This window comes from Dreissena polymorpha, chromosome 9, assembly GCF_020536995.1.
Source record: "Dreissena polymorpha isolate Duluth1 chromosome 9, UMN_Dpol_1.0, whole genome shotgun sequence".
Taxonomy (NCBI): domain Eukaryota; kingdom Metazoa; phylum Mollusca; class Bivalvia; order Myida; family Dreissenidae; genus Dreissena; species Dreissena polymorpha.
In genome coordinates, this window is record NC_068363.1 from 37,821,863 (window position 1) to 37,835,513 (window position 13,651).

At 37.5% G+C, this 13,651-nt stretch overlaps 1 protein-coding gene across 3 annotated transcripts in view; it reads left to right on the forward strand.

The window, feature by feature from the left end:
* The window catches only part of LOC127845197 (protein virilizer homolog), an 85,686-nt gene that overhangs the window by 13,581 nt on the left and 58,454 nt on the right, over positions 1-13,651 (forward strand). For 2 of the 3 annotated variants that reach the window (XM_052375947.1, XM_052375948.1), the window contains exons 6-14: positions 394-545; positions 4,632-4,764; positions 5,960-6,023; positions 6,150-6,272; positions 6,710-7,042; positions 7,527-7,625; positions 9,319-9,440; positions 10,837-10,970; positions 12,075-12,116. In XM_052375947.1, the coding sequence (XP_052231907.1) occupies positions 394-545; positions 4,632-4,764; positions 5,960-6,023; positions 6,150-6,272; positions 6,710-7,042; positions 7,527-7,625; positions 9,319-9,440; positions 10,837-10,970; positions 12,075-12,116 (1,202 nt within the window). The remainder of the gene's footprint in view (positions 1-393; positions 546-4,631; positions 4,765-5,959; positions 6,024-6,149; positions 6,273-6,709; positions 7,043-7,526; positions 7,626-9,318; positions 9,441-10,836; positions 10,971-12,074; positions 12,117-13,651) is intronic. The other variant, XM_052375949.1, reaches the window with a different exon arrangement.

Here is a 13,651-nt window from a genome sequence, read left to right on the forward strand (position 1 = left end):
ATGGGCCATTTAACTTTGCTTAAGCATAGTTATTTGTAGCCAGCACATAGCCAAAATGAAGACATCATCTATGAACATTTTTAAGAAGTCTAAATTAAAAGCTCCAGACTGTTCTTTTGAATGTTCAACTTTGCATGACCTGTTAATGGGGCAACTTATGGCTGAGAATCCTCCTGTGTCCAATGCTCCATATTAAATTGACTTTAATCACTGTCTGGCACAAAGTAAATCAATTAAAGGGGATGATGTTACTTCGCCTTCATGAAATTAATGTGCAAAATTAATATTCCCTCGGCGACAAATCAACAACTTCGCCCACTCACGAGACCCCTGGTCACAATTGGCTCCCTATATCTCTATTTGATCCTAAATCTTATGAATTTCTTTGTCTAGGTGTGCCAGTTCCGCCCTCGTCTGTCAAGACAGAGATCAAGGCGGAGTCTAAAGACTGGGAGCCGCCCCCACAGCCGCTCCATGTCACACCCCACACCACACAACACCCCCTGGACTACATTCAGGAGCAGCTCAACCAGGCCAGCCTTCATGTGAGTGTACAGATCAGTCTTTTGTTTGGTACAAAATCAGGGCCAGTATCAGGCCCCATTCCCATGGGAAAAATACCCAATTCAAGGTTATACAAAAAAATTTTTTTTAGATTAACATTTAGTTAATCTCTCATCCAGCTCTACAAGAAACACTTTATTAAATTTAATTTTTAAAACACTTTTATTCTCATTGAAGCATTTGTGAGCAAAAAAAACAAGACAAGGCTGTTTTTGGAGAAAACCCGAGGTATTTTCATAGCCTGCTCGTCGTCCGCCGGCGTCAGGCTAAAACCTTTACTTTGGCTCTAAAATCAAAGTGCTTCCACCTACAACTTTGAAACTTTATATGTAGATGCACCTTGATGAGTTCTACACGTCACACCCATTTTGGGTCACTAGGTCAAAGGTCAAGGTCACTGTGACCTCTAAAAAATAATAATAATAATAATTTCTGACAAGCTTTCGCAGCCGAGCATGGCACCCGTTATGCTGTGCTCTTGTTGTCAAAACACCGCGATTATACCAATCCTAAGGGACTGCCATTCCCAAAATGGTGGAAAAACCCCACTGCAGATGGACGTTTACAAATACAGAAATGTTTGATGATCAAGTGATTGTTTCAAATTTTACCCCTATATTATTCTGAATCGCGCATGGATATCACGAGTTAGGTGATTTAGAACATGTATTAACAGATTGACAACTTTACATTTTTAGCTCACCTGTGCACATGGGGATATTTTTGGATACCATGAAGTCTGTTGTCCATTTATGGGTGTCTTAATATTTTCTTTTAACAACTTCTCCTCCTGAATTCCTTTGCAGATTTACGTGAAACTTAATTGGAATGGCTTTTTTTTGGCTAAAGCCAAGAAGCTTAATATTTTTCATGTTAATCATATTGTGGTGCTCTACCGAGTTTTAATCATTTCCCTGGGGTTAAAATTGGCCTGTCAAGGGAATAACTTTTTTCTCTTTATATTTATATTTTGTTAAAGTGTACTCCTCTGAAATCAAGTGGACTAGATGTTTGACATTTATTGACTACCTTGTAATGTTGTCCTGTACAAAGTTTAAGTCACACCCTTGGTGTTGAAATTGGCACCACCCTATGGCATATTAGTTTAAATGATATCTTGGGTGAGTTTTAAAATATTTCCTGACCATTGAAAAACATGGCTACCAGGGGGATTCAGTTTTTAGCTCCACTGGCCAGAGGCCAGTGGGGCTTATGTCATGGTCCTGCGTCCGTCGTGCGTGCGTCCTTCCGTGCGTCCGTGTGTTAACTTTTCCTTTAAATATCTTTTCCTCCTAAACTACTGGTCCAATTCTGATGAAATTTCTCAGGAATGTTCCTGGGGTGAACCTCTTTCAAATTTGTTCAAATTATGCCCCTGGGGTCAAATTTGACCCTGCCCCGGGGGTCACAAAATTGAAAATTTGCTTATATAAGGCCTATTTTGTGAAAACTTTCAAAATCTTCACGTCCATAACCATTGGGCCCAGGGCTATTTGTTCAAATTATGCCCCTGGGTTCAAATTTGACCCTGCCCCGACGGTCACAAAATTGAACATATGCTTATATAGGGTCTATTTTGTGAAAACTTTACAAATATTTTCGTCCATAACCATTGGGCCTAGAGCTACCAAATTTGGTATGTAGTTGCATCTTATAGTCCTCTACCAAGATTGTTCAAATTATGCCCCTGGGGTCAAGTTTGACCCTGCCATGAGGGTCACAAAATTGAACATATGCTTATATAAGGCCTTTTTTGTGAAAAATTTAAAAATTCTTGTCCATAACGGTATAGCATAGAGCTACAAAATTTGGTATGTAGTGACTTGTAATAGTTCTCTTCTTAGTTTGTTCAAATTATGCCCCTGGGGTCAAATTTGAAACTGCCCCGGGCGTCATAAAGTTGAATATATGCTTATAAAGTGCTTATTTTGTGAAAATTTAAAAAATCTTTCTGTCCATATCCATTGGGCCTAGGGCTACCAAATTTGGTATGTAGAGACATTTAATAGTCCTCTACCAAATTTGTTCAAATTATGACTCTGGGTTCAAATTTGACCCTGCCCCGACGGTCACAAAATTGAACATATGCTTATATAGGGTCTATTTTGTGAAAACTTTAAAAATCTTTTTGTCCATAACTGTATGGCATAGGGCTACCAAATTTGGTATGTAGTGACATGTAATAGTTCTCTTCTTAGTTTGTTCAAATTATGCCCCTGGGGTCAAATTTGAAACTGCCCTGGGGGTCACAAAATTGAATATATGCTTATAAAGGGCTTATTTTGTGAAAACTTTATAAAAAAATCTTGTCCATAACCATTGCGCCTAGGGTTACACAATTTGGTATGTAGTGACATCTTATAGTCCTCTACCAAGTTTGTTCAAATTATGCCCCTGGGGTCAAATTTGACCCTGCCTTGGGGGTCACAAAATTGAACATACGCTTATATGGAGCCTATTTTGTGAAAACTTTAAAACTCTTCTAGTCCATAAATATTGGGCCTAGGGCTACCAAATTTGGTATGTCGTGACATCTTATAGTTCTCTGGCAAGTTTGTTCAAATTATGCCCCTGGGGTCAAATTTGACCCTGCCCCTGGGGGTCGCAAAATTGAACATATGCTTATATAAGGCCTATTTTGTGAAAACTTTAAAACTCTTCTTGTCCATAACCATCCAGCCTAGGGCTATCAAATTTGGTATGTAGTGATATCTAATAGTCCTCTACCAAATTAATTCAAATTTTATCCCTTGGGTCAAATTTGACCCTGCCCCGGGGGGTCACAAAATTGAACATATGCTTATATAAGGCCTATTTTGTTAAAACTTCAAAAATATTCTTGTCCATAACCATCCGGCCTAGGGCTATCAAATTTGGTATGTAGTGACATCTAATAGTCCTCTACCAAATTTGTTCAAATTTTATCCCTGGGGTCAAATTTGACCCTGCCCCAGGGGTCACAAAATTGAGCATATGCTTATATAATGCCTATTTTGTGAAAACTTAAAAAAAAATATTGTCCATAACCATTGGGCCTAGCGCTAACAAATTTGGTATATAGTGACATTTTATAGTTATGCCCCCCTTCGAAGAAGAGGGGTATATTGTTTTGCTCATGTCGGTCCATCCGTATGTCCGTCCACCAGATGGTTTCCGGATGATAACTCAAGAACGCTTACGCCTAGGATCATGAAACTTCATGGGTACATTGATCATGACTGGCAGATGACCCTTTTGATTTTGATGTCACTAGGTCAAAGGTCAAGGTCACGGTGACTCAAAATAGTAAAATGGTTTCCGGATGATATCTCAAGAACGCTTATGCCTAGGATCATGAAACTTCATAGATACATTGATCATGACTCGCAGATGACCCCTATTGATTTTCAGGTCACTAGGTCAAAGGTCAGGGTCATGGTGACCCTAAATAGTAAAATGGTTTCCGGATGATAACTCAAGAACGCTTTTGCCTAGGATCATGAAACTTCATAGGTACATTGATCATGACTCGCAGATGACCCCTATTGATTTTCAGGTCACTAGGTCAAAGGTCAAGGTCACGGTGACCCGAAATAGTTGAATGGTTTTCGGATGATAACTCAAGAACGCATATTCCTAGGATCATGAGACTTCATAGGTACATTGATCATGACTCGCAGATGACCCCGAATGATTTTCAGGTCACTAGGTTAAAGGTCAAGGTCACAGTGACTCAACTTAGAAAAATGTTTTTCGGATGATAACTCAAGAACGCTTACGCCTAGGATCATGAAACTTCATAGGTACATTGATCCTGACTCGCAGATGACCCCTATTGACTTTCAGGTCACTAGGTCAAAGGTCAAGGTCAACGGTGACTTGACACAGTAAAATGGTTTCCGGATGATAACACAAGAAAGCTTACGCCTAGGATCATGAAACTGTTTCCGTAGACATGAACTTAAAAAATACTGTTTGTTCATGTGAAATCATACAAATGATGCATATTTAAATACGCTCTTATCATAATATTATAATTTTATTTATTGTCCTCATTATTATATTTCAAATGTTTGCCATTTTCGTAGGCCACCACACTGACAGTAGTGTCCTCAGTGCAGCAACCGCAGCCTATAGCCGTAGTTACACACGGACATCCCCAGACCCCGGGGCAGATACCCATAGGTATCCCACCCTCCATGCAGGAGTTCTCACATCCTGGTGAGTTCAACGCATATTTTGGGCAGAAAATACTCACAAACAAGTAGAGAGATTTTTGTGGTACCCACATCAATTGGTAGCACTAACATGGTGTTACATATCTAGTTCTTATCATTATAACAATTAATAAAAACAATAAAATCAGGTAAACATGCATACATATGCTTATTTGTTACAAGATAACCATGATAGTATGAGGTTTCAAATCGATGAACATGGGCATGTGTGTTTGTGTAATGTGTTGGATGCATTCTTTTTTCTTGGCTTTGTAAGCCAAATTTTTGTTTTGCATTTTTGTGTACTTTCCTGTGTCTAGTAGGATTTATCAAGCTTTTTTTGGGCGTGAAATCTTTTACTGTAAGCTGAAAATCTCCCTTTAATGCCAAGGTATTTTTATGCCCCCTTTCAAAGAAAATGGGGTATATAGTTTTCGCACTGTCCGTCTGTAAGTCTGTCAGTCTGTCTCTCAGTCTGTCAGTCACACTTTTCGTGTCTGCTCTCTAATTCAAATAGTTTTCATCTGATCTTTACCAAACTTGGTGAGAAGTTGTATCTAGACAATACCTAGGTCAAGTTCGAATATGGGTCATGCCCGGTCAAAAACTAGGTCAAGGGGTCGAGAAAACAAATCGAAGGGAAGTTATGAGCTTTAAATGGACATTATTATCTGACCTGCCAAATTATATATTCTTATTAAATAAATCAAAGCGGCGCAGTAGGTGGCATTGTGTTTCTGACAAACATATCGTGGTAAAGGTCAAGGTCATCCTTCAATGTCTAAGGTAAAACAATACAAATCCAAGGGAAGTAATAAGCTTTAAAGGGAGATAATTATTCAATATTGAACATAGTCACAGATACGGTAGTGGCTTTTAATTATTAGCTACTGAAAATAGAGATTTGTGAGAGACAATTATTTTTAAGGGAAGTAATTTATATAATTATAAATCTCATATTATATATTTCCTTAACAAGACTGTTATCAGGGACGGCACTTTTTGTCTTTACTGGGTGTTTTTTTTAAGAAGAGGCTTTCTGCACACATTAAAGTACTAAAAATGAAAAGCAAATAGTGTCGTCCAAGCTTGGCCTGTGCTAATTGCACATTTAATCAGGGACGACACTTAATGCACATGAATTAAGCCCCATTTTCCCAAATCAAGGCTTTTATTTCATCATTGTTACATTGTTGTAGATCATCCAGATTACTGGGGATACCAGGAACCAGATAGGCGGGCCAGAGAATACCCACAGTCCAGGTTTGATGCTCTTACTGTTGTCCCTATCTGAAATTTAAAAATGACACACATGCGTGGGCCTTATTCATAATAAATAATAAAGGATTCAAGTAATGAACTCAATATAATTTGTCCATTATATTTCAGAGAAGGATCCCGGGACAGGGACCGGGATTACAGGGGAGATTACCATGATGACTGGGATCACAAACGGGATCACGACAGGGGTGGCAGGGATCATGGGGACTATGACAGGGATGGCAAAGACAGGTCAGTAGTGCAAATTTATAGAGGTTAATACCATCTGGTCGGTCTCTGATCTTAAACAAGGGGTTTTGAATGCCAAAATGTCCGTTAGGCTCTGTAGATTGTGAAATGAGAAATCATTCGGTTTAAAAGTGCTTTGGAGCTGAGAAATTCAAGATGGCGTCCAAGATGGCTGCCAAATAAAGAAAGTCACTGACATTGCATTATATATTCATTATATTTATATAATGGTGTAATGGTGCAAAATGCGTTGGCTATATCAAAATATATATTTAAAATCCCAGTCATGTGTTTTTACTTGTATTATATAAAAATAAAGAGAGAGAAAGAAAGAGAGGGACGGAGGGAGGGAAGGAGGGAGAGAGAGAGAAAACACATCTATTTTTATGTATATATTTTCCGTTCTTATTCTTGTGATATAAATTATACAAATACATCAGGTCCCGGGGCTATGATGACAGGAGAGAACGCAACTTTGATCGCGACCGTGACCGGGATGGCGACATGAACAGGCAGTATGATATGATGGATAGGGATAGAGGAAGGGATTATGACAGGGGAAAGGACGGGTTCAGGGATCAAGACAGGGGTAGAGGTGTAGACGACATGGACAAGACTCATGAATGGGACGGTGATAGACCCAGGGAAGAAACGGTGATCATCGGAAGGGACATCCGAGACAGGGGCTTTAGGGACCGAACCAGGGAAGATTTCAGGGAGAAGGAGAAGGCAAGAGAGATCTATATGGAGACCCCTAGGAGTCCCTCCACTGGGTAAGAGTTGGAGAATAGTTCTGAAACATAGTTCAACCTGTTTTGATGATGACATTAATCTTTACTGTTGTGTTGTAAAAAATTCTAAATAAAAGGGAATGAACAACGAATTACCAAATATCCCTTTTATGTCCAAAATAAATTAAGTTTTTAGTCATGAAATTTATTTATAATTTGTTATTGGTTTGTCATAATTGTCAAAATTATAAGACATTGTGTTTTTTTCTGAATCAGTGGCAAAGTATAAAGAGGTTGTTATTGTCTGTGAAAATGGGGCTTCAAGCATGTGCGTAAAGTGTCGTCCCAGATTAGCCTGTGCAGTTGGCACAGGCATATCAGCGACGACGCTTTCTGCTTTTATGACATTTTTTGTTTAAGTGATGTCTCTTCTTAGCAAAAATACAATTTAGGCGGAAAGTGTCATGCATTATGCCCAGTTTTCTCAGAACACGGCTCATTTACTTACAATTATTTATTACGTAAGATCAAGGTCACGCTCATACAGTGGGGACAGATTTAGTTCACGGTCAAGGACTCCGTCCCCAAGCAGGCCTAGCCCTGGACCCATTTCACCGGTCATTAGGTAAGTTTATGCAAATAAACATTTTATTCCAAGTTACACACATTGAAAATAACTGCAATTAAAGTAGATGTATTGCCATTTCGAGTTTGAAATCTTCACCATTGATACAATACGTCACAATACCTTTTTTGCATTTATTAACCAGGTTTTTCGAAGAAAAAAACTGGTTATTAGATTGGCGAAAGTCGGCGGGCTGGCAGGCAGCCTGGCAGGCGGAACAAGCTTGTCCGGGTCATAACTCTGTCGTTCATTGTCAGATTTTAAATTCATTTGGCACATTTGTTCACCATAATTAGACGGTGTGTTGTGCGAAAAAATTACGTCAATATCTCCAAGGTCGAGGTCACAATTTGAGTTTGAAGGTAAAAAATGGCCATAAATGAGCTTGTCCAGGACATTAATTTGTCGTTCATTGTCAGATTTTAAAATCAATTGGCACACTTGTTCACCATCATTAGACGTTGTGTCGTGCGAAAGAATCACATCGATATCTCCAAGGTCAAGGTCACAATTTGAGTTTGAAGTTCAAAATTGGGCCATAAATGAGCTTGTTTGGGCCATTACTATGTCATTCATAGTGACATTTTAAAATCATTTGTTAACCATTATTGGACTGTGTGTCGCATGAAAGAATTACATCAATATCTCCAAGGTCAAGGTCGCCACAACTAAAAATAGATCATGACTGGCTGATGACCCCTATTGCTTTTCAGGTCACTAGGTCAAGGTCACAGTGACTTGAAATAGTAAAATGGTTTCCGGAAGATAACTCAAGAACGCTTAGGCCTAGGATCATGAAACTTCATAGGTACATTGATCATGACTGGCAGATGACCCCTATTGATTTGCAGGTCACTAGGTCAAAGGCCAAGGTCACGGTTACTCGAACCAGTAAAATGGTTTCCGGATGATAACTCAAGAACGCTTAGGCCTAGGATCATGAAACTTCATAGGTACATTGATCATGACTGGCAGATGACCCCTATTGATTTTCAGGTCACTAGGTCAAGGTCACAGTTACTCGAAACAGTAAAATGGTTTCCGGATGATAACTAAAGAATAATTAGGCCTAGGATCATGAAACTTCATAGGTTCATTGATCATGACTGGCAGATGACCCCTATTGATTTTCAGGTCACTTGGTCAAAGGTCAAGGTCACAGGGACAAAAAACGTATTCACACAATAGATTCCACTACAACTGACAGCCTATATGGGGGGCATGCATGTTTTACAAACAGCCCTTGTTTTCTAATTGAAATCAAGGTCAATTTTACACAAGGGGGTTAACAAAACACATTTTATCAGACTTTTTTTCAACTGAAAACCTGGTTTTGTGACAATTTTGTCCCTTGTTATTATAAGTGTTATTTTAAGTGTCCAATCTTATCAAACTGCTAAATCAATAAAGATACAAAATAATTCTATCTTTTCGTCCATGTTAGAGGCATTGATATTCAAGCCGTCATGCAATCGGAAAATTTGGCTTAATGCTTGTGTGTAGTGTCGTCCCAGATAAGTCTGTGCATTTCATAAGACCTGTTTTCTCCAGAGTGCAGCTTATTTATAATGCTATATTGTATTTTGTTTGAGGTGGGATTTCATATCTACAACAATTATGCATGGTTTTATCTTTGTTAGAGGCAAGAAATCATATGCAGAATTGATAACTGAAGTACATTTATGTGTGTTAGAGGGCGAATCGGAGAGACAACCACCCAAGAGGGGTACAGGTTGAAGGACTTGGTGCCGGTAGAGACTGCATCCTCTCAGTTCTCGGACATGGAACAAGGTCGTCCTCCTCCTGTACAGAAAGGTTGGTGATGAAGTGGAATACTAAAATGATGCTTAAGTGTGAAATTGTTGTGGTGTGGAGGTCACATGTTTGATCCCTATTGTTGGAGCGTTCTTTAGATCCCTCAATAGACACCAAGTACTGGTTCTAGTTCCAGGAAACAGACTCCAGAGCGTTTCAAATAAACCTAATTGTTTCTATGCAATCGAGCTAAAATAAAAAAGTTTTAAAACTTGCATGTGTGTGTGACAATTATTTGTTAGATGCACTTGTTTTGTAATTTTTTATTGAAAAAATACTCTTAAGATTTTTTATTAAGTAAGCGAACTTAAGTATTCATAATGTTTATCTTTAAAATTAGACAAAAATGTAACAATATAAAGAAAAGAATTTAAACTTAAAAGCACTACTCACAGGGGATATTGAGAGCTTCCATAAAAGCGGAAAGTGTCGTTCCTGATTAGCCTGTGCAGACTGGGGGGACACTTGATGCACATTCGTTAAGCCCAGTTTTCCCTCAGACAATATCTGCTTTAATTATATACCTGTTTAATGCTTTTAACAAAATACAGGTTGTATCAATCGTTGAAATAAAAAATCCCGTATTACGCTACTCGCTGTTTCCAATTCCGTATTACCATACTAGCCAGACTACTTTCTTGATCCATTTAATGACGTCACATAACGCGCACCGAAAATAGGAAACCCCCATATTACGCAATTTATTACGTAGTACATCGTGTGATGTCATTTCTGTGACGAAATACAATAGTTTTATTTAAACTCTATGGAATTTAAGGAAAGTCGGACGTGGTGTTTTTTAACAGTAAACTATTTGTTAAAAACGAACGAATGCAGAACGTTTTTCAGAGTGTGTGTTTATCATGCATCAATATAAATTTCGATAGGAATACAATATGATAGTGTGGTTTAAAATAAGTTTCGATAGAGACATGGAAGAAGAGAAGTGGAAGTGCATATCGTTTCAACGCTTTTGTTATAAACATCGAATCAAAGTTATCAACTTAGTTGTTATAAATATTGGATTAATGATGTCATTAAGGTAAGCGTGTCGGAATCCTGTGTTTTCTTGGTTCAAATGTTTACAAGCTAATTTACATAAACTGTATTCATACGCGTCTTAAATAAACTAGATGTATAGTTGAAGTCATTGTTTTGTCAGTTTTGTTAAAGCAAAAATACAATTGTTAACTGTTTTCGTTAGTTGTGTATATAATAAAAGGAATATAACGCTAGTTGATTGTTCCAAGAGTTTGTATTCAGTCTTGTGGCTTGTGTTATTTCGCATCACACTCGAGGCTCCGCCTCTCGTGTGATACGTCATCTCACAAGCCACTCGAATGAATACAAACTCTTGGAACAATTGACAAGCGTAATTTTCCGTATGTATTCACAGGTGATGTGGAGGGAGAAGTGATGGACGAGGTGGTAGACCAGGTGGGGAGTTCTGCAGAGCAGATGTACATGTCCGACGGGGACTACGAGTCCATCTCAAGTGACGACGAACTCATCGACATCGACACTGAACTGGTACGCATCATGGTGATCTTGTAGGCCTTTTATAACTGTTTATTGGTATGCATAGGAAATCAAGGTAAACTGATATTCTTCTGAAGCTAAGATAATTGGCTTGCATCAGAATCTTGGATGATAGGTATGTGTTGGAATCCTGGGTAATTGGTATGTGTTGGAATCATGGGTAATTATTATGCATACAAATCATGGGTAATTATTAAGCATACAAATCATGGGTAATTGGTATACATACAAATCATGGGTAATTGGTATGCTTGGAATCAAGGGTACTTGTTATGCATACAAATCATGGGTAATTGGTATGCTTGGAATCAAGGTTACTTGTTATGCATACAAATCATGGGTAATTGGTATGCTTTGAATCAAGGTTACTTGTTATGCATAAAAATCATGGGTAATTGGTATGCTTGGGATCAATGGTAATTATTATGCATACAAATCATGGGTAATTGGTATGCTTGGAATCAAGGGTAATTATTATGCATACAAATCATGGGTAATTGGTATGCTTGGAATCATGGGTAATTATTATGCATACAAATCATGGGTAATTGGTATGCTTGGAATCAAGGGTAATTATTATGCATACAAATCATGGGTAATTGGTATGCTTGGAATCAAGGGTATTTGTTATGCATACAAATCATGGGACATTGGTATGCTTGGAATCAATGTTACTTGTTATGCATACAAATCATAGGACATTGGTATGCTTGGAATCAAGTATAATCGATATGAAAAAAAAACAAAAACAATCTGACAAGCTTTCATTTCTTCAAAACTTCACCCGCAGGCGAGGGTTGGCACCGTTATGCGGTGCTCTTGTTTATTTAAGAAATAGTGTTCAGTGTTATAACTTATAATATAACATATGGCTGTTGTAAACAGTCAAAGCTTATTTATAGTTCATTGAAAGCTTACATGTATTGAGAGTTTGTTTCTCTTTTTTGTGGTCTTTTTTTATGAATTCTGACAATATTCGTTCTATTAATCGTTACTATTCGTTTTGCTTAAAACATTAATCATAAACTATTTTTGACCAATATGCATGAGCTTTTGTGTTTTTAATGCTCACATTTATCTGTTTCTGTTATACAGAAATTCAGTTATAGTGTTTCACATAGTGCTAGACGTAGAGCAGTGAGTGATTGTTTTGTTTTTAAATATAGTAAACTCTATTTGTAATGATATTGAGCTGATTTTTGAATTTATATCATATTAATTACAACATGTTGTAATAACAGTGAATGTGTGTTCATGGACAGTTGGGACCGGGATTTGAAAATATCATAATTAAACCTTTAATTTTGTCCCATTCACTACCATTACAAATAAGGTATATCATGGTATATATAACGGCGTTTGGTCTGGGTCCTAGATTCTTCATCAATAAATGGCACACATTTCTATAAGCAAGTTATTACAGATGGAGTTTACTACTTAACCCTCCTGAAATTCGTATTGTTGCAAAGCCCCGTTACCTTGTTAGCTCTTCTGGGCATGAAATGCTTATGGTGAGCTCTTTTGGTCATCCTATGTCTGGTGTCTAGCGTCACACCTGGTAAACTTTTAGCTTGTTCACCCTGAAGAGGCTATATTTTGCATACAATCTTGATGAAACTTGGTTGAAATGTTTTTCTTGACAATATCAAGGTTGAGTTTGAATACGGGTAATTGTGTCCAAAACTAGGTCACTAGTTCAAATGCTAGAAAAACATTGTTATCACTAAAGTATAACACTTGGTCATTTATGTTCCAAAATGAGATCAGGAGGTAAAGTATTAGAAAAAGAAGCACTGTTAGCTTGTTATATCTATATTCAACATGTGTCATCCAATCTAGATTTAACTTGGTCAGACTGTTTATCATGACAATACATTGCTTGAAATAGAATCTCAATGATGTACATTCAAAAACTATGTTACTGTATCAAATCTTAAAAAAACCTTGTTACCACTCTAAAGAGGCCACATTTATGATTCAATATTGGTGACCTTGGCAAAACTTGGTAAGAATGTTTATCTTGACAATATCTTGGCAGAGTTTGATTTTGTTACTTGTTTCTTTAGTACAACTCAAGAGGCCACATTGAAAACTGTAACTTAATTAAACTTGGTCAGAATGTAAATCTTGACAGTTCTTGGACAAGTACAAATCTTGGTCATGTGATGTCAACAAAGTAAAGTCTTCAACAATTTTGTAAACCATGAACTCAATTGAGCACTTCAGGGCCATCATGGCCCTCTTTTTTTGTTGTTGTTATCAGTCATTGTCTAGTTCGACTTTTTGTATTGTTTTGTATTGGAGATAGTAGTAATTTTTTTGCATTAATTACTGAACAAATTCTGAAAAAGATCAATGTTGAAAATATATATTAAACCAGCATCAATGACATCATATAACACTGTATTTGGGTAACTGTTGTATGACAGGTTAATTAGTAGATAAATTTGCAAAAATAATTATTTTTTGTGACTCTCAATTTTCAGATTTACGGGTTTTCGTCCATAATTAATGTCACTTTATTTTCTGACAGTATATTTTACCGCGCTATTCCACAGACTTCGGCCCTGTTTTCACTTATTTGTGACATTTCGATCATGGATTTTTACAACCAGATTAAGGTCACAAAACCTGGCAGATGCATGCCTGAAGGCAATGGACCATTAAATTCG